The 27261-nt window shown below is 41.8% G+C and overlaps 2 protein-coding genes across 2 annotated transcripts; both read right to left on the bottom strand.

The window, feature by feature from the left end:
* Positions 1-425: 425 nt before the first annotated feature.
* RRAGC (Ras related GTP binding C) lies at positions 426-17074 on the bottom strand. Its single transcript, XM_055341985.1, has 7 exons — positions 16753-17074; positions 14672-14875; positions 13473-13672; positions 10469-10583; positions 9346-9488; positions 6619-6767; positions 426-1966 (listed from the first exon to the last, which is right to left on the bottom strand). The coding sequence occupies exons 1-7, from the start codon at positions 16987-16989 to the stop codon at positions 1815-1817; spliced, it is 1200 nt and encodes a 399-aa protein (XP_055197960.1). The 5' UTR covers positions 16990-17074; the 3' UTR covers positions 426-1814.
* A 3161-nt stretch (positions 17075-20235) lies between these two features.
* On the bottom strand, positions 20236-27205 carry MYCBP (MYC binding protein). Its single transcript, XM_055341984.1, has 5 exons — positions 27114-27205; positions 26841-26913; positions 23408-23456; positions 23039-23168; positions 20236-21464 (listed from the first exon to the last, which is right to left on the bottom strand). The coding sequence occupies exons 1-5, from the start codon at positions 27195-27197 to the stop codon at positions 21420-21422; spliced, it is 381 nt and encodes a 126-aa protein (XP_055197959.1). The 5' UTR covers positions 27198-27205; the 3' UTR covers positions 20236-21419.
* Between the last annotated feature and the right edge of the window lie 56 nt (positions 27206-27261).

Below are 27261 nucleotides of genomic sequence, written 5' to 3'. Positions count from 1 at the left end.
AGATCTCACCTGACACTTAAGGTTCAGTAATGAGTATCCCACGAAATGGAAGAAATGAACAAGCTGGAATTGGTACAGAATTTTTAGATGGTGTTTCACCTAATTCATCTCTTTACCCCTGCACCCTGGCTTGGCTATAGCACATCAGTTATTCCTCACAAGAGATTTGTTGGTATGAAACACTACAACCAAAAAACCGTTTTCACCTAGGCCTGGACCTCCTACACTAAGCAGGAATAGGCCAGGAGAAGTGTTTGGACACAAAGCATGAAATTCCTGCAGCACTGGGACAGAGCTTGAAGTCCTAAAACATATAGCATGCTAACCATCTGAAGCAGCAAAAGAAATGGATGCTAGAATGATAAAGTGAAACGACCCAAAGTCCCATCACCCCACCCTCTTATTTCAGGCAAATAAAAAACTGATTTTGGAGTAAATACATTTATTGATACCCATTTTGTATAGTTCAGTGAAATAATCTATAAATATAAAAGCATTTTCTTTTGGATATCCCCATGGTCCATGTAAATACTCAACAGTCAGAATCATCTGCAGGAAGCGCTGCAAGTCACACTGTTAGGTTTACAGACCTGAATATACACATTTCATTAAACAGCGGCACTTATGTACTCAAGTGGTCCAGTGGCTTTGGAATACAGGACTACTGGGCATGTCGAATAAAAATAATGTGTCACTTTAAATCAATGGACAGGGTATCAACCATCAACAAAAAGAAATAATTATGAATTAATATCCTAGGTGAAGAAAGTACCACAGTTGACACTCGGTGTCAGAATACTGGAGACAAAGTATGTTTAATGACACATGTTGTGGTGCCATGTGCTCTCTCCAACTCCCAGTGGACAGTCCACCAGTGCCTTATTAGGGTCATTCATGGCCAACAAAACAGCAATTCTTAGAGAATCTAGATAGCTTAGAATAAAAGGTATGTAGCGGCTGGTACCAAGTTTAAAGAGATGTGAGCTAAGTATTTCAATGACATGATGAGTATCTCCCCTAGGAGGAGGAAATTGTGGGGAAAACAAATTTTTAAAATTCCCATCATTACACTGATCATGATCACTTATCTAATGGAGGAGAAGGAACCCAGATATCTGGTACCCAAAACACAGGTGCAAACTTCTTCTGTTTTAAAGTTTCTTCAACACTTCAAGAGAACTAATGCAGCAGCCACTGTTGAGCCTTGCTCTCAAACTGATGCAGCATAAAACTTTCTCGTTTCTTCAGTAACAAATACAAGGAATGTCCTTTGCTGCGGTCAGATCATGTCTTCTGAGTTAGCAAGCAAATGCATTTAAAATGTCTTAGGTGTGTAATGTCCAAAATTGAAATCTGAGAGGCAGTGTTAGAACTTAAGCAAGGCAGGATTTTTAGAGACTACTCAAATGAAAACCTAAGTGAAGCATATAAAAATTCAGTTCTTTCTATTATTTCCAACTGGTAATTGACAGCAACATTCTCTGGTAAGGATGGGTAAGTGGTGTTATCGCCAGGTCCAAAATATCCCAACTACTCAAAATAGGACCCCAAAGAGGAGAAAGACACACTGAGTTCTGTGGTCTCTAGAATTCTTTTTTGCCTTTTTTTTTTTTTAAAAAAAAAGAAATAGTAGCTTCAGTTGCACACCACTGGTTGAAGGGGGTCTTCATCCAAATGAGAAACTCTACCCCTTGTCTCTAGTGGGACAGGCACCAGGATTCCCACAAGCGGCAGCTCCCTGTCCTGTAGCACGTGGCATCTGACCCTGGAGTGAAGAGTAAGCTGGCACAGAGCCCCGACAGCTGGAATTCAGGCTAGATGGCATTTCGCGGCGTGCCATTGTGTGTCAGCGATTTCAGGCTGGGGGCACTTGTCTGGTGACCACAGCTCCTGTGAGAGGTCACACCCACCTCAAAAACCTCATGAATAGCTTTCCGGAAACAGTGGAAGTTGTAGTCTATTAAACCTGCAAAAGAGTAAAGGAAGATCAGGCCCCCTGAATGTCAACTGTGAAGTTATCTGTTAAAAAATATTTGGTAACAAAAGAAAAAAACTGGTATGTATTTTTAGATACACATCCCACTGAGGAATGTGCTCTGTTAGAAACATGATAAAGCGTATACCCACACTGTTAACACTGGCTACCTCTGGGGCCTGGGAACGAGCTGGGTAAATAAATAAAACAATTAGGAAGGTAAATTTGCTATGAAAATCTACAATAAAACCTAAAGTGAAAGTAAAATACTCTTCAAAGTATCAAGCTTTTCCTTTCACAAGTCTTTCGGGCAGCCAGCGAGGAGCTGAAGGGAAGGGTTGGAGCAGTAGTTTGGCAGACTGTTCAGAGGAGCCCAGGGGTCCCAGAGGTCCCCGAGAGGCCCACCAGCCAGAGCCTCAGGCAGCCTAGACTGCTCTCCAGGCAACACGGCTCCTTCTTCGTCGGTTTCAAGAACTGGCTTCCAAGTAAGACTTTGGTCAAACAGTTCTACTTTATGACACAAATGGCTAGCTGCCTATCAAAAATCCATGTTCCCCCTTCCTCCTCAGTAACAGAAACCCAATTTTGGATGAGCACAATGGTGCTCAGCTAACACATTGCACTTCTCAGCCTCCCTTGCAGTTATGTAGGGCCACACGACCAATTCTGGCCACTGAGATAAGTGCAAGCACACCGGACCTCTGTGAAATCTTAAAAGGAAAAGGATGTATTCCATCCCCAGCCTTGTTCCTCCTCCTTGCCTAGAATACAGAGCTCCAGGAGCCATTGTGAACTATGAGGTGACCTTAAGAATAGAAGCCAGTGAGGGGGCACCTGGGTGGCTCAGTAGTTAAGCATCTGCCTTCGGCTCAGGTAGTGATCCCAGGGTCCTGGGATCGAGTCCTGCATCGGGCTCCCTGCATGAAGCCTGCTTCTCCCTCTGCCTGTGTCTCTGCCTCCGTGTCTCTCTTGAAAAAATAAAATCTTTTTTTTTTTTTAAAAAAAGGAAGCTAGTCAGAAGAATTACAGATCAGAAAGAGAAGCATCAATGCCCTTGAGGATACTAGGACATGAAGATGACCACACAAGACACAAATCAAAACAACATGGTGTCAAAATGACTACAGGAAGAAGAGCCCAGGACAGGGCAAAAGCAGCCAATGAAAGCCTCAGGAATGAGGCAGAACTTTGGGGATACAGGCAAGATTTAATTAGGCAGGAAAGACAATATTAAAAAAAAAAAAACAGCAGGGAGCTGGCAATGAGAACATGGCACAGGTGGGAGACAGGAAAGAAACTGGTATGACTGGGGAAAGGAGCAGAGAATTCTCACTGGGAAGTACTGAGAATCAAGTCTGAATAAGTGGATTAGAGCCAAATCCAGGAGGTCCTTCAGGCTCAGAAAAAATAAACTATAAAAATTCTGAAGTTTAACTACATTAAAAATGACTTCTAGGAAAATGGTAAAATAAAACTGACAATCCGGGAAATCTGAACTCTCGCCAGCGATGTGATATTATGAAAGCACTGTTCATTTTTTTATGTTTATCAATGGTACCGTTAGGTTTAATGTTTTATTAATAGTACTGTTACAGATACCTACTGAAATCTGTAGAGACAAAATTATTTAATCAAGTCAAAGATTTGTTTCAGAATAATCCAGTAGGGAAAGAGGTACAGAAATGAAGTAAGATTGGCTATGATTTTGATAGTTATCCAATCTGGGTGATAGACAAAAGGGGTTCATTCTGTTATCTTCCCTCTGTTTTATGTTTGACAGTTTCTACAACAAAAGGGTAAAAAATAATAATTAAGCTGATAGGATAAACAGGAAACAAGACTGATCATATGCTTGTGACTGCAGAAGCAGGAGGATGGGCACATGGACACTCACTGTGTTGCTCTACTTTTGGATAAATTTTAAAATTTCCATAACCAAAACCTTTTTGTTTTAATTTCTCAGATTAGAATGCAGAAAAATAAAGAACTCCTAAGAAGTATAAAAAGGATAAAGGTAACATGAAACGGGTAAATTACCAAAGAAGAAACCTGAACTGGTATAAAAGGTACCTGTCATGAAGAAAATGCCCGCCCTAAGTAGTAATTAAAGAAGTATAAAAATTGGGGGTGCTTGGGTAGCTCAGTCCATTAAACGTCTGCCTTCAGCACAAGTCGTGATCCCGGGGTCCCAGAATTGAGCCCCACATTGGGCTCCTTGCTTGGCAGGGAGGCTGCTTCTCCCTTTCCCACTCCCCCTGCTTGTGTGCTTTCTCTGTGTCAGATAAATAAAATCTCTAAAATAAAGAAGTAAAAATTAGGGCTCCTGGGTGGCTCAGTGGTTGAACGTCTACCTTTGGCTCAGGTCATGATCCCGGGATCCTGGGATCGGGTCCCCTATTCGGGCTCCCTGCAGGAAGCCTGCTTTTCCCTCTCCCTCTGCCTATGTCTCTGCTACTTTCTCTGTGTCTCTCATGAATAAATAAATATTTTTTTAAAAAAGAAGTAAAAATTAGAACCTCAAAATGAAATACCATTTTGCATTTAACAGATTGCAAGCATTATCAAGGACATGAAGTGACAAGAACCACCACACAGTACTGCCAGGGGCAAAAATGGGAAAGCCACTTGGGAGAGCAATGTTTAATAAAGTTGAAGACGTATGAATACATCTCTCTAAATTCCACTACTAAATATGTTCTAAGAGAAACTCTCCACACATACAAAGGGAAACATATTCATGTGTTGCATTTGAGTATTTTTCACAAAGTTATTTGGATTTTATTTTATTAAGATTTTATCCATTTATTTCAGAAAGCAAATGAGAGAGAGAGCATAAGTGGTGGGGAGGGATAGAGGGGGAGGGAGAAGCAGGCTCCCCGCTGAGCAGGAAGCCCAATCCCAGGACCCCGAGATCTGCCCCAAGGCAGATACTTAACCAACTGAGCCACCCAGGCACCCCGCTACTTGTGATTTTAAAAACAATCTATGTGTCCAGCAAGAAGAAAATAAATGTGGTATATTTAGCCTGCATGTTATGGTGTGGAGTGAAAATGAAAGAATGAACTAAAGCTACATTTACCAACACAAATAAATCTCAAGATAATGAGTGAAAAGAGTGAGCAAGCTGTAAAAATGTAAGTAGTCTTCTGCATCATTTACACAGAGATACACAATACAAAACTCTGTATTGGTTAAGGAAGATACAAAGTAAAAGAATACATCATAAATGGGAAAATTAACTACTACATTCCACATAGCACAGGAAGAGACTTCCAAATGAGACATACATAGAAGACAACTATGTCTCTGCCATGTTTCAGTTCTGGAGCTCAAAGGTGAATACACACATTTTTGTTTATCCAAAAATTGTGTGTATCTGACAGAGTTCATTAATATTAACATTAGTGGAATATTAATTCACCCCATATAAATTAATATTAAAAATGCAGACCATAGAGCAGGTACTTGTTACAGTGAACAGAGAGCGAGGATGCATCCTTGAGTAATGAAATAACATATTGAAAGTAACTTCCTGAAAGTCAATCTGCCTTTGGAATAAAAGACAACACATCCTAGCCCCTCGAAACACAGGCTGAGCGCATAACCTCAAGGAGGACATGACTGCAGCGCCATGGGCCTGCAGGGATGAGGACCTGCACTGGGGGCGCGGACAGTGGGGGTAGAAAGGAAACCCAAGAAACAAATAAAATTTGGTGAAAATTCAATGTAAACAATACACGAAAAGAATCGAAAATGGAGAACACAGAAGGAAGGTCCTCTCTGAAATGCCCCACAGGGGCCCCTTCGTGGTACCACCACACAATCATCACCTGACTACGATATATCTGAGCTTGGGTACCAGAAAATGTCGTAACTGGTAACAGCACTACGGTAGCCGAGAGGGTCATAAAACAGAGGGGAAAATTTTCATCACTTCTGACGCCATGTACAAGACAATAAAATATTTAAGTGAAAACGTCTTACTAACAGCTCCAAATATGGGACTGGAATATGGGTCCAAGTCAGACCTGGAAAGGTGAATTTTTCGATCAACCACATAGAGAAAATTAACTGAAACCATGGCTTGAATGAGCTGACCAGGAGAATAACGGAAGAAGCAAGCAAAAGGATTGGCTGTGAAGAAGGCTCAGAGCTGAGAAAAAAGGTCAGAAGAAACAGAAGTGTAGGTCAGAGAAACAAATACATAAAATAACGTGGAGAGCTTAGCTTTAGAGAAGCAAAGTGAGAGGGAAACTTCAAGAAAGGAGGGACTGGCAGGACCACACGCTTCAGAAGGCTGAAGGGCTACAGAATGAGGGACCATCTCTGCATAAAGCAAGAAGGTAACCTGGGAACCTGCCAAAGAATCATCTCAGTAAACAGGTACAGGTGGTAGCCCAACTGCCGGCATTTAGACATGTATTAAAAGGACCCAAATCAGAAAGGCTGGAATTAAATACTTGATTTAACATAAAAGATCAAGTGGAGGATAAAGTCTGGACTAGATCTGGAAAGGAAGAGACAGAAGTAGTTTGAGCTGAAAATTACCTAACACTGCAATATCGTTTTCTCTGATTTTTCAAAAACCTAATAAATTATTACAAAGAATGTAACATAAAAAATGCCTTTTAAAATGCCATTACCTTTTCGTTCAAAACTTTCTTCCCTAAGAATGCAGACCAGTGCCAAAAATTTAGTCACTTCCTTTAAATAAAGGACAGTTGTATTATTCAGCTTGATAATTGCCATAGATTCTTTGTCATAAGCACTTCCACTTCCATCTTCCTTTAACCTGTTTTAAAAGAAAGTATTCATTATGGGTTTCCCAACGACGTATTTTGTCACATTTAATTTGCACAATGACAAGTCTTTCCACCGTTTCCCAAGTGTCTTTTAAGAAAAAATACTGGCTTTAATATACAGCAACAGAAGTTCTCGTTTAAGAAATAGGGTTCCCAAGGGTGCCAATGTAGCTCAATTGATTAGGAGTGCAACTCTTGATCTCAGCTCAGGTCTTGATCTCAGGTCGGGAGTTCAAGTCCCACTTGGGGTCCATGCTGGGCATAGAGTCTACAAGAAAAGAAGAAGAAAAAAAGAAGGAAAAGAAAGAAAAAAGAAAGAAGAGAAAAGAGAAGAGAAGAGAGAAGAGAAGAGAAGAGAAGAGAAGAGAAGAGAAGAGAAGAGAAGAGAAGAGAAGAGAGAGAAGAGAAGAGAAAATAGGGTTCCCAGACTAGGATGCAGTATCCCATGTGTGCACACCTTCACCCTGGTTACCTAGGATGCATGGAATATAGATTTCACATCTCCCCTCACACTAATCTGTACTGATGCAGTATACAAATAAAAAAGGACCTAACATAAGAAAACTCCCATTTCGTAGGAAAAAAAAGTATTAAAAACTAAAATGAATATAGTCTATCAAAGATACTGTGGAATCCTAATGCTTACAAAGTGAGCCATCAGGGTCTGAAAGCTATTATTTTTACTAGAACTCTCAAAATTATATGCAGTTCTCCTTCAAAAAATGTAATCAAGACTAAAGGAAGAAGCAAACATAATAAAGCACACCAAACTGCATGCATGGATTGTGTTAAGAATGAAATAATGAGGGATCCCTGGGTGGCTCAGTTTAGCCCCTGCCTTCAGCCCAGGGCGTGATTCTGGAGTCCCGGGATCGAGTCCCATATCGGGCTCCCTGCATGGAGCCTGCTTCTCCCTCTGCCTCTCCCTCCCCCTCCCCCTTTCCCCCCCTCTCTCATGAATAAATAAAATCTTTAAAAAAAATGAGATATTGAATATTTTTTCTTCCCTTTTATAATGTGCCTTAAAGGGGCACCTGGGTGGCTCAGTTGGTTAAGTGTCTGCCTTCGACTTAGGTCTTGATCCTGAGGTCCTGGGATGGACCACCACATTGAGTTCCCTACTCAGTGGGGAGCCTGCTTCTCCCTCTGCCCCTCTCTCCTGCTCGTGTTCTCTCACTCACTTTCAAATAAATAAAATCTTAAAAAAAAAAAGTTTGATGTGCTTTATAACATAATGGATTTTACAATGTACCTTATACGAAAAAAAACCTTTGCAATTAAATTTGATTTTTAAATTATAAAAAAAAAGTTACGAAATTTTCACTTCTTTTAAAGAAAAAACAAGTGTTCTATTCATCCATTTTTTAACTCAGGAATGGGAACATGAAACTTTACTGAATAATACAACAAAGATAAAAATCACAGTTTCATTATGGAAAAAGAGCAAAGGAGAGCACGTAACCACAAAAGGAAAAAATAAATAGAAGACAGGAATAGACAAGTAAAGAACATGTGAGAGAAATGCATTCTCCTACTCAGTCAGCTGTAGAAAGACACCAACAAATTAGGCTGAGAGACCAAGGTGAAGGGCAGGGACAGAGAGAGAAGACCAGACCAGGTGAAGAAGGGAACAGATAAAGGAAACAGAAAGCAGAGATTATGTTAGCGCATCGGAAAGTGTCTTGGGAGTGCTGATGTTCATATGGGAGGGGGATCAGGGCTGTTAGGAACAAGGTTGTTGGCTTTTGAAATACCAGTAATTCTCCAAAGTTTTCACTTGTCCTCTAGACTATTCCACAAAATCACACCTTTGCTGGCATTTATAAATCTCTGTATGGAGTTTGATGAATTTACATAAAGAAAGAGTTTACATTTTAGACATTTATTTTGGATACTCAGAGGTTTGGGTCAAATTTTTCTTCTATGTGTAAGTCCTCCTGACATCCAAAATTCTGATTTCCTGGTTTCTTAGCTGTCTGAAAGATCAGGATCCCTCATTTCCATAAAGCCTGAAGTTAAATCAGAAAGCAGTACTTAATTCTGTTTTTCAAAATGTTTTAAGTTAATCAATCTACTTTTTTGATCTAGCAAAGCCCCTAAGGGAGAAGACACAGTGCAAACCCCTCAAAAAATGGCAGGAGATGGGACGCCTGGGTGGCTCAGCAGTTGACTATCTACCTTTGGCTCAGAGCCTGATCCTGGAGTCCCAGGATCGAGTCCCATATCGGGTTCCTTGCATAGAGCCTGCTTCTCCTCCCTCTGCCTGTGTCTCTGCCTCTGTCTCTCATGAATAAATAAAATCTTTTTAAGAAAAATGGCAGGAGAAACTTTCAGTAACAATTAAATCTGGCTCAAGCACACTTTTTCAACTGCTCTTACCCATCCTCTCTGAAGCAGTAAGACCTAGCCATCTATCTACAGGGAAATCAAGCTCCAAGTTTAAGCAATGGTCAGAACAATTCCATTCCATATGATACCTGCTAGAGGCCTCAAAAATTAATCCCTGACAAACCAAACAGGTAGTTTTCCACCAGTCTGAGACCTTGCAAAAGTATATACATAACTTACCCATATATACAAGACACATCAATTACAACATCAATCATGTCACAGCAAAGTTCATAAGATTGCATATCCACAGGAGAACTGTCTGTTGCAATGTAGATTTTGCTGACAACATCGAAGAGAAAAGCTTTTTCAATACCTGAATTCTTGGAAAAACAAAATTGGGGAAGTATTCAGTTTTAAGAGTCAAAATTTGTAATTTACCTAAGATCCTGAAATTACTGATTAATACACAAAGATATTTTTAATTGTATAACCCCGTACCAAACAAGCAAATAGTATTTGGTTGAGAGACACTTCTGTTATCCAAAGAATGAAAGTGGAATTATTTATCTGATTTACTGACTGAACTGCACTAAATTTGTTTTTTCTTCCTCCTCTACTTAAATGAATTGTTTGCTAAGACACTACACCAAAAAACATTAACAAAAAAAAAATCCTCCAAAAATCAAGTTGTGCTACATTTTCAATAATCCTTTTTGTTACAATAATCCCTGATTTGAATGAGCTTGCTACCAGAAAGGCTTTCCATGGCAATTAACAAAACATAAAGAATTAGTTTGATGTCAACATCTAGCATAACCCCAAAGCCCAAAAGAACTGGGGATCGCTACACCCTGAGTCCTTCAAAGTAATGCCTAGAAAAATATAATAGTTGAGTCTTATATTAATTGAGGAACATCCTTTTTATTAAGCTGAATCCTCAAAATAAGAAATATGACACTAAGATTACAGTTAGCAAGGAAAGGAAAGATCAATTTTTCAATGTGACCTCCTATAAAGCAGAGATTAAGCAGAGTCAAATTCCCAAAACCCAGTCTTTTCCAGTTACTACTCTTCATTCAGGAAACAGATATTATGAAGATTTTTATCATGAAAACTTTTATTAATTAAGAAAGTCTGAAAAAATTTTCATCTCATTTTAAGACCAAAAGGATAAGCTGTAAGGAAAGAACTCAGAAAATAAGCCATTTTTTTAACGTTCTTATGATTTATTTTGCATGTTATGTGTGTCATTAGTCTTCAGCCTGATTCAGACTAATTCAAACCATTTTTTGGAGAATTTGAATACACAAATATATTCAAGAAAATGGAATCGGAAATTATAGTGAATTAGCTCACTTACTGATATAAAGATATTTAATAGGTTTTCCAAGGTCGGCAGTTGTGGGATGAGTTTCTGCACCACCTTACTAAAGGCTTCAAATATCGAATGGTCATAGATACTAGTCAGATAAAAGCTGAAAAACACAACACAGTTTAATTAATTTGAAAAATATCTTAAGTTCCATGACAATTATCATAAAATACAAAATTTTAAGTTTCCTAACATGTGATGTCACTAAGTTCAAATAAAGCCTTTTTATCTTGCCTGTTGTCCCCACTGTTCAAAAAGACCCACGGAGCTTTACCACCTGGCTTGTAACTATCCATTGCTTTACACCATTTACAAAAGAGGGCGATTTCCTAGTACCCAGGCAAGCATTTCCAGATGCAGAAACCTGAATAGTCACCTAAGTCTTTGCAACCTGGCCCAAAAAAACCTGGATCCCTAAGCCCGTACTGATAAAAACTAAGACAAAAACCAAGGGAGAGCACAGAAAGAGGGGTTACATTTATTTAGCAATATAATTCAGGTTTCTACTAAAATGTCATTTCTTCACAAAGCTCTTTCCTGACCTCTCTACCTAAAACAGCAGTCCTTTCCCTGAATTTTTCTGCATAGTACCATTAAGTACCTCAAACTATATTACACATTTATTTTATAAGTGCTTTTGAGTTGTCTCATTCATTAGAACATAAGGTCCATGAGGACAGAGACTTTGACGGCTTTGCTCATAGCTATAACCCCCCCTGTCCTGAACAGTGCTCATAAATATTTGTTCAATAAACAAATGCACACAATTGAAGCTTCGAATTTAGATTAGAAGGATAGGAGCTGGGGCCCTAAAGAGAACAGGAAAGGAACAGGAATCTGGTGGCCTTAAAATGACATATGGTGGAGAAGTAACATCCACAGATTTAACAAAACATATATGAGAGAGACCCTGAACATTTTAAACAATAGAGACAATTTTACCTGCTTTTTAGCTCAGGGAGTACATTCCTCGTTAATAGTTGTTCTGTTTATTTATAAGTATATATTACGAAGTCAGAAAATACAGAACTGTGGATATCAAACTTTACAAGCAACTTAAAAATACTTCAAAGACGCTGACCTAGGAACCTAACCCTATGCAAGATGAAGCTTGACTCCCGAAGTTAGAGCAACAAAACAAATGAAGCCAAAATGACCCCATACACACACTAGGGACAAAGGAATATTTTATTGTTTCCCTTAGGCAAAAAGGTTAGCAATGTGGAAAGGTCCTTGAGGAACTGTGAGGCTTGGAAATAGATAGGGACATGGGCTGTACACCATACAGGGCATTTTAGTATGCTGAGTTTCCGGAAATCAAATAGAGCCTAATCCAGAGGCATGCTAGTAATTAATAAAAGCTCAGCGCAAAGATTCTACAGAGGTTAACAAGGCCTCAGGCCCTATAAGGAACTAGAGAAAGGGATGGTGTGTACCACTGGGGTGGGAAGCCCCAAAAAGGGACACAGAAGTGGTGTAAAGAGGATTAAGAGAATCCCCATGTACACTAGAGGACACAGGACAATCGCAGCCTAAAATCCATTGTTAATAGATTTCCAAAAAGTAAGATTGAGGAATTTCATAGGGAGGCAATTTTATCTTACAAATATTGAATTTTTTTAAGCATGAATTACTGGAAAGTATTTTAAAATTTCAATCCAGACAAACTACAGATCAATAAAGACTTTTTCTACAGTATTTCCTAGAAAAGTAACTGAAAGACCTTGGAGCCTGAGGCCCTAAGGAATATTAGGGGTAGGGACAGGGGTTGGCTTGAGGCTATCAGGAAGTCACCGTAAGAGACCAGGGTTAAGGAAATAGCTACACATGTGTCTCTCCCTTGCTTCCCCTTTAACTTGTTTATATCATCAAGAGAATATTTTCTTGGGCACTTTTTATTACTCATATCTACCTATACCACCAAAAAAATGCAAAATATAGAAAATATTCCTCATACACTTTCAGAACATCAGCAGATAAATAAATCAATCCTTTCTAGTAGTTGTTCTTTAATAATAATAATTCTTAAAGACAATTATGAATCAGTTCTTTAAGCTTAACAGGAACCCTAAACGGATTGATAGAATAAAGTCGCTAACCTAAACAATAGAGATTCATAAAAGCATAAACTGTTTTTAAAAACATATACAAGATACATTAGAATCCAGGCTTGAGGGATCCCTGGGTGGCGCAGCGGTTTAGCGCCTGCCTTTGGCCCAGGGTGCGATCCTGGAGACCCGGGATCGAATCCCACATCGGGCTCCCGGTGCATGGAGCCTGCTTCTCCCTCTGCCTGTGTCTCTGCTTCTCTCTCTCTCTCTCTCTCTCTCTATCATAAATAGATAGATAGATAGATAGATAGATAGATAGATAGATAGATAGATAGATTAAATAAATAAATAAATAAATAAATAAATAAATAAATAAATAAATAAATAAATAAATAAATAAATAGAATTTAAAAAAAAAAAAAGAATCCAGGCTTGAAAATGTACCCTCTTTAAAAGGCTTTTCCTACTGAAAAGAAAATACTGTGAAGACTCAAGCAACAGTTCTACAAATCTGACAGTCCTTGAAATGAGGCAAAAATAAAATATAAAATAAATTAAATTAAATTAAATTAAATTAAAATAAAAAAATAAAATTAAATTAAATAAATAAAATAAAATAAGGAATCAAGAAAGGGGAGTCCCAACGCAGATTTATGCCACGAGGAAACAGGCTGATTCCAGTCTCCTGAGATTAATTTCTAAAAGCACCAATGAGAACACTTCGTATAACTTCAATCTCCAGGAAAATGCAAAACACTGGGAAAGTAACTTCTCAAATCACATCAGACTCCCAAAACTGAATTCAACAAAGAAGTGATCAAGAACATTACAGATTCGGGAAGGGTTTATCAGTAACAGAAAGCTATGTGTTTGTAATGACAGAGATGGGAATACATTTACACATTTTTCAGGGCTCTCATATCAAACACACATGTTGTTACCTAAGGTGGAGTTTTTCTAGCCCAGCATCTGCAAGGTCATCATTGGCCCTCTGATGAATGTCCCTCTGTGTTTCTATTTTGTGATCATCAGACAGACCATCAACTTTGTGAATAAAAACCTCAAAATTCATGTCTGGGTTAACTTTGTAGGCTTTAGAAACAGTAATGTGAAGTCTTGTTAAAGCCTCCATGTAGTCATCCTGTAAGTCAGAACAAAATATTTTTTAAAAAGAAATCTTGTAAAAGTCAGTAACGAGTTAAGAAAGCCTCAAACCACCTCTTTCCCCAACCACAGAAAATATATTACCCTAACCATTCACAAATACTCCAAACATTCCAATACATTAACCTCCTTTATCTCTCTAAATCTTTAATCTCTCCAGACAAAAAAAAAATCAATTACCAAGTTAATGCTTGTAATTTTTAATATCCATAATATAAGAAAAAGAAAAAGGGAAATGGACATGTCTTCCGAATAGAATTTTTTAAAAGTAATCCCAGCTCTGCCATTTACTAGATGTGTGACTTTAAGCAGGTCACTTAAATTTGAGATCTCAGTTTACTCATCCATAAAATTGGAATTACCGTAACCAGCTCACAGTATCATGAAGAATAAATTAAGTTGGATCATGTATGTGAAAGCATCGATTACAGAGCCTGTCACTCAGAAAGCATTCCTAACTAATGTTTATAAACTTACAAAAGTAAGCTTCTTAATGTCAGGGACATGTCCCATTCATCTCAGGGCCTGTCACCTGCTAGGCCCTCAATACATGTTTGTTAAGCCAAACCCAATTTGGGCAACCAAGAAAACTATTCACTTTAATATTTACTCAGTTCTCCTATTCCTCTTTAGATATAAGCACCGAGGAGATCTTTCCAGTGAGTGACATCACTACTATAATAGTTAATGAAGTACAGCAATATCCACTATTGGACAAATAAAAGTGGAGAACTACTCATTAACTAGAACTCAAAGATAATAAGCCACTATCTCCTAATCATTGCATATTTTGAATTCGCAGGATGGCAGCCTGCTCCCAAACACACCTCTGCGGTTGCATCTCTCATACTGCTAGGAATCTACCAGCAAAGAAATAAGCTGCAAGAAGCACATGATAAAGATGGTAAACACCTTTCCTTTGTGTCTACATCTTTTGACACCAGAAAAAAGAAATAAGCGTCATTATTCCTACTACCTGTGCATCAATGACATATATCAGTGCTCCTGTTCCCCTGAAGATCATCTCGTAGTCAAAAGTAGGGTCAAAAAAGTCCATTTGCCCAGGAAAATCCCAGATCTGGAAATTCACAAAGGAGCTATTGGAAATGTCATCTTTATAAATCTTGTTGGTACTTTCCAAGAAGAGTGTCTCGTTGGGTGACATTTTATGAAACACCACCTGTTCAAAGAAAAAAGGTCATTTTATAACTATTCAACTTTGTATTCAAAGTTCAAAATTCCACTCTGAATTAACATATAGAGAATTTCAACCTATAGTAAAAATTTAAAAAGAGATAAAAAGTGAACAGTGTATCCTCAGTACTCACTATCCTTTAACTTCTATGAGATGAGAAGACACCAAATTATTCTCCAACAAGCCTATTCTGGAGCTGAAACTTGTCTATTTTCTCTGCATCATTCATTCAATCCCAGTAGTAGGAGTAGAATGCCTCTACTCATGTCAATCGATTTTTTCTATTAAAAATGTATTAATTCTGCCATAATCTGCTTTAAGATTATAAAAGCTTATAGCTGAGGTTTAAGAATTTTTGTTCACTGAAAACTTATCGGAATGCCTAAATCAGGCTCTGAGAATCAGAAAGGTGACTGATTAGACTCTGCCTTCACCGAGTCTGCAGTCTTGTGGAAGAAACCAAATGGACAGCAATTATACCTAACAGAAAATTATATTGGGGGGTAGGTGGGAGTTGAGTTGACAGGGAAAAGACAGCTCCCATGAAAAAAGAAGTGGTAAAAGTAATTGTTAAGAATCAGGATAATCGGGGGATCCCTGGGTAGCTCAACGGTTTAGCGCCTGCCTTTGGCCCAGGGTGTGATCCCTGGAGTCCCGAGATCGAGTCCCACATCGGGCTCCCTGCATGGAGCCTGCTTCTCCCTCTGCCTGTGTCTCTGCCCGCCCCCCCCCCCGTGTGTGTCTCTCATGAATAAATAAATAAAATCTTTAAAAAGAAAAGAAAAGAAGAATCAGGATAATCAATCCATACAACTCTAACATAAACCTAAATTTGTGTCTCGCTGTTACTTTGTAGAAGAGAAAAACGGGTAGTTACTATCAGTTTAGTCAATGAGTAACAAGTGAGAAGAATTAAATTCAGCTTGCTAAAAAAATAAAAAAAAATCCTACCCCGAATTTACCAAAACCTGCTTGTAGAGATGAAAAAAAACAAACAAAACGCAGCAATCTAGTAAATTCGGAAGTAAATAAAACACAGTAATCCAGTAATCTCAGAAGAAGGCCACTCTTTTTTAAGGACCATCATGTTTACAAAATCTCACACACATTTGTTTTGAATAGACCTTTGCAACGGAGTGGAAAGGGCGACGGACCAGGCTTCTGGCGTTTCATTACCGGCTCAGTTGTGTGTCAGAGGGATGGGCAACGGAGTCCTGCCTCAGTTTACCCCCTACTCTAAAGGGTCTGGCCCTCCATTTGCTCCTGACAGACCCGAAGTGAAAGCACACGAGCCTGACAGAGGTCTGCAACTATTTCTCGAGGTCTCAGATGTCCGTATCCGCACCCGGAACGGGAGGGACTGTCACCGGCGATTGCAGTCGCCGGGCCCCAAGTGCGAGAGCTGGTGGCACGGCAGCAGCCCCTGCCCTCCAGGCCCGGGGGTGTGAAGCCTCCCCCGTAGTAGGAGTGGCTTGGTCACTGCTCTTCCCGGCGCTGCTCCCTGGGGCTCACCTGGGAAGCCCTGCAAACCCAGGTCACCAGAAGTGGGAGAAAACACGCAAAACCCGGGCAGGGCAGGGGAGGGAGTCGGACAAGTTCTCCAAGTTGCAACCGCAGGGTACGTCTCGGTTTCCGAAAGGACCGCGGGGCTGGGTCCCGGGCGGCGCCGTCGGCACCTGCCTCGCTCCAGCCGGTCCCGCCGGCGGGGACCGCTCGGCCTCGGCGGCCTCGGCGTGGGCTCCGCGGACCAGAACCAGCGCGCGGGGCAGCCCGCCCCCCCCCCAAGTCCGTGCCCGGCGGCCGCCCGAGCCCCCGGGAGGGGGGAGGGGAACGAGAGGAGGGGCCGGCGCGGCGCCGCTCACCTTCTGGATGGAGGACTTGCCGCTGCGCCGCAGCCCCATGAGCAGGATCCTGGGCTTGGAGCTGTCAGCGCCCCCCGGGCCACAGCCGCCGCCGGCCCCCGCCCCGACCCCGCCGCCCGCCGCCGCCGCCTCCTCTTCCTCCTCCTCCACGCCGTAGCCGAAGTCCTTGGGGAACGAGTCGGCCGCGCCGTAACTGCCGGCCAGGGGCGTCTCCTCCGCCCCGTACTGCAGGGACATGGTGCCGGAGCCGCCGCCGCCCGCGCCCTGACAGGCCAGGCCAGGCCGAGCCAGGCCGCCGCCTCCCCAGTCCGCCGCCGCCGCCGCCGCCCCCGGCAGCCGCCGCCGCCGTGCGGCCCGCCCCCCGGAGCCCGGCTCCCATTGGCTCCGCGCCGAGGCCCGGCCCCTCATTGGCCGCCCGAGCTGCCACTCGGGGGCAGCAGGGTAGGTGGTGCCCGTCACGTGCCCGGAATCACCTGACCCGGAGCCGTGGAGGGGGGAGGAGGAGTCACGAGGAGGGCGGCCCGGCCGGCGGAGCCCTCTGCCCTCCGCCCTAGCGAGCGCCTCGCTCCCGCCGCGCCCCTGCCTTCCTGGGAGCTGCCGAGGCCGCCGCAGCGGGAGGTGCCCCCCGGGCGTGGGGGGGCGGGGGGAGAACCGATGGCGCTCCTACAGCGGCACGCGCCCGACCCGCATTGGCTGATGCCCGCGATGCCCTGCGGGGGACAAGGGGACACAAGCCTGCAACGGACCCGGACCCCGCCCGCCCTCCAGTTGCTCGGAGAGTAACAGAGCTCGGGATCTCCGTCCGCGTAAGTAGCTCCGGTACGAGATAGGAACTGGAAAGGTCAAGGGGGTGTATATATATATATATATAGAGAGAGAGACAAAAATGCTCGGGAGTTGGGTGAGAAAAGTCTGTACGGAGGTGACGTCTGGGTGGGTCTAGATGGATGGATGCGGTCGGGATGTGCGAGGGGAGCGGGGAGGAGCCAGCCCGAGGGAGGGCGAAGCCTCAACCAAAGGCCGAGTCGTGGCTGTGACGCACAGCTGGATCTAGCAAGTCGCAGGACCCGGAGAAGAAAGCCACAGCAGCCAAGCTAGAGCATCAGGCGGCGGTTATTTACTACTACCACTTCAGACTCAAAAGGACTGTTTCTCCCTCCTTCCCACCAGATCTGCTTTTCATGTAACTTACCCCCCCCCCCAACAGAACGTTACATCTTCTAGGACTTTGGGATCACAGACCAAAGGGATGAAAAATGAAAGCAAACTGAAATGCTTTCACCAAATACGTTTCAGAAAGCTACAGGAATGTTCGCTCTGGACAGTCAGGTTTTAGAAATGAAAATCTGACTAAAGAGCCTCCTCTTAAAATGGAGGTGATGGCGTTGGCACTGATTTTTTCCAAAGAGACGAATTTCTTGATTATGAACGGAAAGCATGTTCTTGACGGTCTGGGACTTCGTTATTTGTGAAGCTGTAAGTTAAAGGTAGGCTACATCCCTTAGCGGTCTAGTCCGATGTCTCACCTAAAGGGAGTCCACTTTATAGCACCTCTAGCTGGTAAATCAGCATACACTTCAATGTTGCAAAGGAAGAGAGCATATTATCTAAAAAAGCAGCTACTTCCACCGAAGTAGAACGTTGTTTGAAAGTCTTCTCTTCAGACCAAAAATCACACTCCCTGGAGCTTAAAATGGAACACAGGAGCAGTCTTCATCTCTTTTCATGACAGCCTTTCAAATATTAGATTGCTGTCTTCAAGACCCACTAAGTCTTTCTGTTCACGTTAAATATACTCCGTTCCTTTGACCATCCCTTCTCTGGTGATGTCCAGAACTTTCTGTGATGATAGAACTGTTCTGTAACCATAATGTTCAATATAGCAGCCAGTGAGGATTGAGCATTTGAAATGTTGCCACTATGATTGAGGAACTGAATTTTTTTTTTAACCTTTTAAGTTGCCAGATGTGGCTAGTGGCTACCATACTGGACAGCACAACCTTGTATTTCCAGATGCCTTCTCCCTATTGATCACTCTTTTTTACACGCATCTGAGTTTGTCAACATCTACCAAATGTCTGGCACCTGCAATGCGATACTGACCAATACAGCCTTCAGGATGCCTGTTTAGCACCTGGACAGTATTTCTATTAATGCTTTCCAGAATGGAATTTTTTTTTTTTAATATCCAGAGTATATGTGGTTCACACTGATAATCACTGGGACTAGTATTTTGTCAGCAATCCTAGTGCCTAAACTTGTACCACTGCATTTTTTAACCTAAACGTAAGACCTGACATTTCAGCTTTTTGGTTTAAGCCCAAAAGTTAGGGTACCCTGAGTTACTCATTTTCCAGCTTGTCTCAATTATAGTTTACCAACCAGCCAACTTTGTGGCATTTACAGATTTGGCTTTACACCATGTGACCCATATGTAGTCCTTTACAGTTTACCAGGCACTTTTCATCCATTATATTTAATTTGATCCTTACAACAACCCAGTGAGGTAGGCAAGATATGAAATCTACATTTTAAAGGTAAGGCTGCTGAAGCATAGCAGGAGCTGAATGGATGACATCCTTTTTCCACTTCATTGAGCATCTTCTTGTACATTCTCTTCATCCATATCCTTGATAGAAATGAAGAGGACCTCCAGAGGCCAGGCTGACTCTGAATTCTTAAATAGCACTGACTGGTACAGCAGTTTAAAACAGGTCGGTTCCCCCTTCAAAGTGTGATTATCCAACTCACAGGTTGCTGTTCTGTCCAAAAGTATGGTACAAGAGACAGCAACCTGACATATATACCCTAATACTAGTCCCATGGGAGAAAAGCAAATGAGGGTTGGCTGCCAGAAAAAATTCTGCCTGTCTCTATTCCACAAAGGGACTGTCATAGCAACTGCTTAAAGAAGCCAAGTGTCTGTCTGTCTGTCTCTCTCAAAATCCCCATGGGGCCATGTTTTATTGTTCTTACGGTTCTTAGCACTTCCTATCCCTCATTGTAATTGCTTATGTACATGTCTATAACTAACTTCAAGTCATTCATCTCTATAACACCCAGCACTCAGCCTACCGCTGAGCATGTAGGAAGCACTCAAATTGGTAAAAGATAAACTGATTCAAGTGAATGTTCTTCCAACAGTATCTGGCCCCCCTCCAAAAACGAACTTGTGACTAGAAGAGACACAGACCATTGCCACATTCTTGCCAACATGACTGACTAAAATGCCTTTACAATTAGTTTGGTCACAGTTCCTAGCTGTGCTGAGGCTTTTGCTAGTTAAATCAGCTTTCATTGGAGCATTCTGTGTTCTGTGTGTGTGTTGACCACAGTAAAGACAGGTTCTCTAACATTAGGGTTAGAATACACAAAACAGGATGACTCTTAATAATGTCAGTCAATCAGTAAGGAAAACAAATGACCACTAAAATGAAACATCTGACTATAGGTCTTCCAAAAGAAAGGAAAAGGACTAACAAACAAGAATATAGTGCTTTACCATTGACAAATCTTTCACATACATTCCATTTGACCCTCACAACAACCCTGTGAGGTAGGCAGCACTGATATTATTCTTCTCATTTAACAGATGAGGAAAGTGACTCTCAGAGCAGTTAACTGAAGTGCCCAAGGTTCTATAGTTAGTGAAGAATTTGTATTAATATCAGTCTTTGGCCTAAAAATTCAGCACCCAACCTCCCCTCATACCTGCCCTACCTACTTCACAGGGATAATGAAGATAAAATGAATTCAAGGCTAGAAAAATACTTTGAGGGGAAAAAAGCACTATATAATTATACCCGCAAACTATAATTCTCCACGATATATGGCTCATTCCCCTTCTTATCCCAGCTTGTGCGAGAACCCAGAAATTTATATTGCCTCAGTTCTGTGCTCAGTCAATTAAGCAACTAAGTAAGACAGGGGAACAGTGTGATCCTGTTTGAAGGTATATAAATTACAATCAGGGTAACTGCTAGTATAGCAAATTGAAAAACAACATAGGCCAATGTGCAGCTGGAACCCACTGAAGCACAGAGCAAAGCAAGGCAACATTATCAGATAGGGCATGATTGCATAGAAGGAAACGTGGTGTCAGAGTTCAAACTGGCACACACACGGTTATCTAAGGCAAAGTGGTGGCAAAGAAGAGTTATTTGTTCCACAATATATAAACAAGAGTACAATATTCATGGGAACCCATGCAAAAGCATCTTCTGTCACACAGATCTCTCCAGCTACCTACAGAGGATATAAACAACAGTGTCCTCTTAATTTTAAAGAATGACTGTACCTGTGCTCACATCCTGCACTAAACCAAGGAACAGTTCCATGCTGAACTTCTTGGCCTACATACAACCAGTACCATCATTCCTAGTAAGACAAATAAACAATGTCCTTTAAGGTAATGAATTAAATGGCTGTGTTTAGATTTTTTTTCAGGATTCACTTTGGATTCTCCTGCTTTTAAGACCCAAAGAAAGTTATATTGAGTTTTTATTGATGATTCTAAGTATATGTGTTTATAACAGTTAAAGTGTGATAGGTGAATTCAACATATTAAAAGAGTTCTAGAGCATCTGTTCAGAAAAGATTATATACTATACAAACTATTCAAGTCATACAAAACCATTTTTTCAGTGTCTTTTCAACTGAGAAGAATCCTATTCAGCACGCTTCTCCTCCTGAGGTGGTTCATACTGAGCAAGCTATAGGGCAAAGACAGAGGAGTTTAGGTGAATTTTATTCTAAGTTGGGTAAAAAAAAAACTTAATAGTAACAAAACGAGTAGTTAACTATTATGTTCAGTTTAATTACTGAATCAGTAACTTATTATATGAATATCCTATCCCTTTTAAACCATTTAAGATTAATACAATTTAAGATTTAATACAATCAAGTCTAATGAAAACTCTTTTCAGGGATCCCTGGGTGGCGCAGCGGTTTGGCGCCTGCCTTTGGCCCAGGGCGCGATCCTGGAGACCCGGGATCGAATCCCACGTCAGGCTCCCGGTGCATGGAGCCTGCTTCTCCCTCTGCCTGTGTCTCTGCCTCTCTCTCTCTCTCTCTCTCTGTGACTATCATAAATAAATAAAAATTAAAAAAAAAAAAAAAAGAAAGAAAACTCTTTTCATAAAAGCCTTTAAAATTACTGGGAAACCAAAACTGAATTCCAGTTCGTGACTACACTACTCAAATACTTGATATGCAATAATCTGTATCTTCCCAAAGATGTTGTGGCTTCTGGCAAGGTACTTAATCTTTCTCTTTACCAAACGTTGACTGAACTTTCTCTTAAAAAGCAGGAAAAAGAATATATTAATCTAGCCAGTCAATGAAGAGCAGCTCATGTCTTTGACTTAAAAGTGCCAAAAAGTTAACTGGTATTTGTGTTGTGGAATCCTGGATAATTTAAGATGCTGCATTTTCTGTTATGCTAAGCTGTGGTTCCCTGAAAGAACACTAGGCTAAGATTTAGGTTGTTCCAATTAGCTGTCAGATTTGAGAAGATAATTAGACTTCAAAGTGCTTTCAGTTCCTAAATATAAAATGGTCTGTGTACCTGTTTCACTTATCTCGCAAGGTTGTTGAGAAGATAAATCACATTATGAGAAATGCCTAATGTAAAATGCGTTATGTGATTCAAATGTGGAAAAACCTCAAAGACTTGGAGTTGACTAATTTGAAGTTTATGAAAATTCTCACAGGCGTTTCAACAAAGAGAAAACTTTAGCAAATAGACAAAATCAGGTGCAAACAAATTTATAGAGATAGGCCAACACATACGACTGTGCAGATTATGTACTGCACAACTCTAAGAGGTGCTATTCACAAAGCAATGACCCTACACTGACCTACTTAAATCAACTGTTCATGACTCCCAGAAACCTCCATTTACTCATAAGCAGCAGTAACCAGTACTCTCATCTTTTTTTAAGTAGGCACCATGCTCTGCATGGAGCCTAGTGTAGGGCTTGACCTCACACCCCCTACTAAGATCAAGACCTGAGCTAAGATCAAGAGTCAAGACCGAATGAGCCACCCAGGCATCCCTCTCATCTTTTTCTTGATGTAGGTTCCTAAGAACCTCTTCTTGACCACACGTAGCTTGTCCTATTTACTATCTGTCTGTGGTTTTCTAGATAGGGCATCAGTTCAGCCTTGCAGTTAATTGAGATTATTAATCCCCCTCCCTTCCCTGCTATCCGTTTTAGTGAGGCTTTGATCTTATAATCATTAAAGATGAAATTATTTTTAACATGAACTCTTTTAAAACATTTACCTTTGTTTTCAGTTTTTTATTTTCTTCTACAATAGCTTCATATTTTTCTTTCATTTCTGCCAATTCTAGGCGAAGCAGCTCTATTTCTGGATTTTCTGGGGTAGCAGCTCCTAAGTGATGCTTTAAGAAACTAATATCAAAGTTAAGAATTTACTTGAGCTGAATGAAACTAATGAAATATCTCAGAGTAGTATCAATATCTCTGATCACGGTCACCCCATCTTACCACCACCATTTACCCAGAGATCATCATCACAAAACTTGAAGTAACTTTTTCAATCATCAAAAATATTTCAAATATTATTTATGTGAAAAAATAAGAGTTCCAAAAATAAGTCCTTTTTCTGATTTGAAAGATGAAAAGGATACTCCAAAGCACTATTAGGTTTCTCTGGTTCTTCATATAAGGCTACCAATACTGCAAATCAAAAAGCAGAAAAAAGCAACAATTAAAGTCTTAAATTTGACTGAAATTATATTCCATAGCCCAGTAAATATTAAGTGCCCATTATATGCCAAGCACATTGCTAGGGCTGCCATACCATGGTAAACAAGGCAGATAAGGTCCCTGCTCTCAACAAATTTACAGTCTAGTGCAAAGGCAAGGAACTAGACAAAAAAAGAGCATCAAGCGGCAATACAGGATGATGGATTATGGGAGCACATTGGAAGAACACCTAACTCAGCCCAAAGCACCAGGGAAGGCTCCCCAATGAAGGGAAATAAGATGTGAGACTTGGCTCTGAGGGTTTCAGATAAAATGGGAAGGTGAGGGGGTGGGGAGGGCAAGAGAACAACATATTGAGGAACTGAAAATTCAAATATGGCTAGATGGAGCTATGAACTATGTGGCAGGGAAGGAAGCTGGCAAGGTGGTCAGGAGGCAGACCAGGAAGGATCCAGCAAGTTTGGTTGGACTTTGATGCTCAGAACAGGAGGCATATAATTAAACAGTTTAAGCAGGACAGTGACAGGATCGCTCTTGACTGCTGTGTGAAAGATCCAGAGTGGGACAAGGATGAAGGCAGGAAGAGCAGTTAAGAGGCAGGTGTCCTAATCGATCTGAAAAAGATAGTAACCTGCGCTAGCGTGATGGAGGGGTGAAAACAAAGTAGATTAATTTGAGAAAAATTTTGGAGAATCAACAGGACTTATGGTAATTACCGGAAGAAGCTTTGAATTCAAAGTGTGCTTCAAGAATAGTTTCATATACAACATGCTAAATAACCACCAACCAAAAACTTTACCAGTAATCGACATGCTCAGATCAACATTAAAATAGATGTTTTAGTTTGTACCCAAAAGCTTATGTCAGCACTACCTTTCTCATCTTCTATTGAACAAATTCCTCCTAGGATTTACTACTCAGACAAAAATCTCTCTAAACCAGTGGTTAAATTTTTGTGCATGGAACCCTTTGAAAAATGACTAAAGCCAAAAATGTAACTACACACACAAAAAAAATGTGCATCTCTAGACTCCAAGAACTGCTGTAAAACTTACACGTTTCCTTTTTTATTTTTTTAGTTTTAGTAATTCATCAAAATAATACACAGTATGAAAAAGTCAAATGACAATCAATGACTTTTAACAACCTGGACTGAGTTCTGATACTCTTCTAAATGTATTACAACCCGTTTTTTTAAGAATCTGGTATGTTTACATCACCAGCCCCCTCTCCCTTCAATATGTTTTTCTTTAAATTACATACTCAAGCCTGTTTCTTCTTCCACTAATTTCTACTGATCTCTGCCAACTAACTCTATAAGACATGAATAACTCTTAGCCTTTCTACCTCTTCTGCACCCCATTTCTTTCAGCTTCTAAATTTCTGTCAGTGCTACCATGAGTTTGATAGTTACAGAACACAATGTAAATGTCAAGCTTCCTGTGCTTTTCTATAGATGAAATATACTTCCTTTTAATCAGACAAGAACTTGATAGCTGGTGTTTCCCTTTTTGCCTTAGAGGTGGGATTTTTTAGAGGTTAGTGTGGTACTCAAATGCCTTTTTCCAAATGACTTCTCTTTATCTTTAGCCATCCTTATAGTGTTTTGATGTTAGAAGCAGTTTCAGATCCTCTTAGAAATAAGCTGTATTAAAATCATAAATTTGTGGAAAGTACCCACGTTTGGAGCTGAAAAATCAAATTTTAGATAGGTCACATCAGTAGACACTATGTTATCTGATATTGAGGAGACTGGAAGTCTACAGAGATGGAGGAGTTAGATGCCAATAGATGTGACCAAGAGAAAAGAAGCCTTCAGTGGTTTCCAGTCTCATGAGGGAAGATCCATGTATGGCCACAAGGCTGTTACCCCCTGCCAAGGTCACTTCTCTGCCTTCCTACATTCTGTCTTTAATTTCATGCAGTCACCCTGGCCTCCTTGCACTTCCTGGAACTCTTGACATCACATTTCATTCAGATCTCTGCTCAAATGTTACTTAAAAGAAACCTTCCCCCACCACCTCTTGCTCTTTATCCCCCTTTGCTGTATTTTCATTCATAACAATTCCCACTGGCTGGCACTACTTATTTATCTGTCTCCACCAACTAGAATAGAAGCTTATTTGGAGCAGGGTCTTTCTTTTCTTCTTTCCCCACTGATGTATCCCCAGTGCCTAGAACAGAGACCTGAATAAAACAGTTTAACAAATGAAAGAAAAGAACTCATGGAGTTTTTTTAAGGTTGGGGGGGTCGGTATTGAAATTCCAAGTTTCTGTGACATTTCAAGAGAGGACAGAGCACAGCACTTTCATAGAGTACTCCTGTAATGTTTGCTGAAATTTAATTGTATTAATTAATTGTATTTAATTTAATTGCAGATAGAAGGAAACTAGTACCCAAACCTAAGGTAGGTAGCAATTCAAAATCATCAGCCCAGGTATGGGAATTAAAAGCCCTGCTTTGTGCTAAGGTCCAGTTGTTACTCTCCCAGATTTTCTCCTAATAAGCTTTGCTTCTGGCCAAAGAGCAGTTACCAAATTATCTCCCAGACGCTTCTCGTGTGGACGCAGTCATCATCCCGAACAGCTTTTCTGTTCTATACCCTTGAAAGTCCTAGCCAGTGAGTTGAACGATACATAGCAGGCATTCACATTATTGCTGAGCTAATAAGCAGTAGCCCAACTGTCTCCTGGAACGCTGCAGTTTCAAGCTCCTTCCTCATCTCAGGTCTTGAACACAGGCACACACAGACATACACCCCCCCCCCAGAAAGAGATACAGTGTCACAGCTTCCATCTTAAGTGTAAACAATATAACCATTTTCATGTGCCCTCAAGCTCTTTAAACTCTAATTCTACTTCGGAAATCTGCACAGGGCAGGAACTGGCATAGCCTACGAAAGCGGGGCTGTAAAACCACAAACTGATTCTTAATCGCCTATTTGGGGGATTCGGTTCACCTGGTTATTTTTATCCGCAACTTTGGAAATCCGGTCATTTTCCCCCTTGCCCTTTGTCCGGGGGGAAACATGCTGCTTTACCTAATTTTGACTCCGCAAAAAGTGTCAGGAGGGAGGGATTGGGATCTCAGGGTCTTTAGCAAACATGCCTTGTGCGGCCGCTGGAGGCAAAGCAACGGAAGTTGGAGGGACTTTGCAACAGCTGCAAGAGTTCCACTCCCCGCCCGGAGAGCGCGGTGGCCCGGCGCGGGCGGCGTCCCCGCCGAGCCCCGGGCCCACCTGGCAGCGCCCACCTGCTGCCCCTCCCGCCCCCGCCCCGCGCCTCGGCCCGGCAGGGGCGCAGCGCCGAGGAGCACGACGTGGACACGAGGAGCCCCCTCCGGCGCATGCTCACCCTTGGTCAGCGTGTCCAGCACCCCCGACTTCTCCAAGTACCTCCGGAACTGCTCGCGCTTCGAGTCGGCGGCCTGAGGAGACACGGCGGGTCAGCGGCCGAAGCGCAGGGGCCGGAGCAGGAAGAAGGCGCTGGGAGTCCGGCAGCCCCGCCTCCGCCTCCGCCTGGCTACTCAGGCCCCCCAAACCTGCGCGCGCGCCCCCACGCCCTCCCGGGGCCGACCAGCGGCTGGCTCCCGCCCGCACGCCCCCAGCCACGCCGCGCCCCCCTCACTTTGTAATGGGCCATAGTGACAGCGGCAGCGGCGTAGCTGGCGCCCGAGACCGTGGCTGGCGGGCTCCGAGCCGCACTGCTCATGCGCCGCAGGGCGCGCGCGCCTGCGCACTTGCGAACCGCGGTCGGCGAGCGCGGGGGCGTGGCC

This window comes from Nyctereutes procyonoides, unplaced genomic scaffold, assembly GCF_905146905.1.
Source record: "Nyctereutes procyonoides isolate TBG_1078 unplaced genomic scaffold, NYPRO_anot_genome, whole genome shotgun sequence".
Lineage (NCBI taxonomy): Eukaryota > Metazoa > Chordata > Mammalia > Carnivora > Canidae > Nyctereutes > Nyctereutes procyonoides.
The sequence above is the reverse complement of the archived record's forward strand: the minus strand, read 5'-3'. Positions and strand labels throughout refer to the sequence as shown.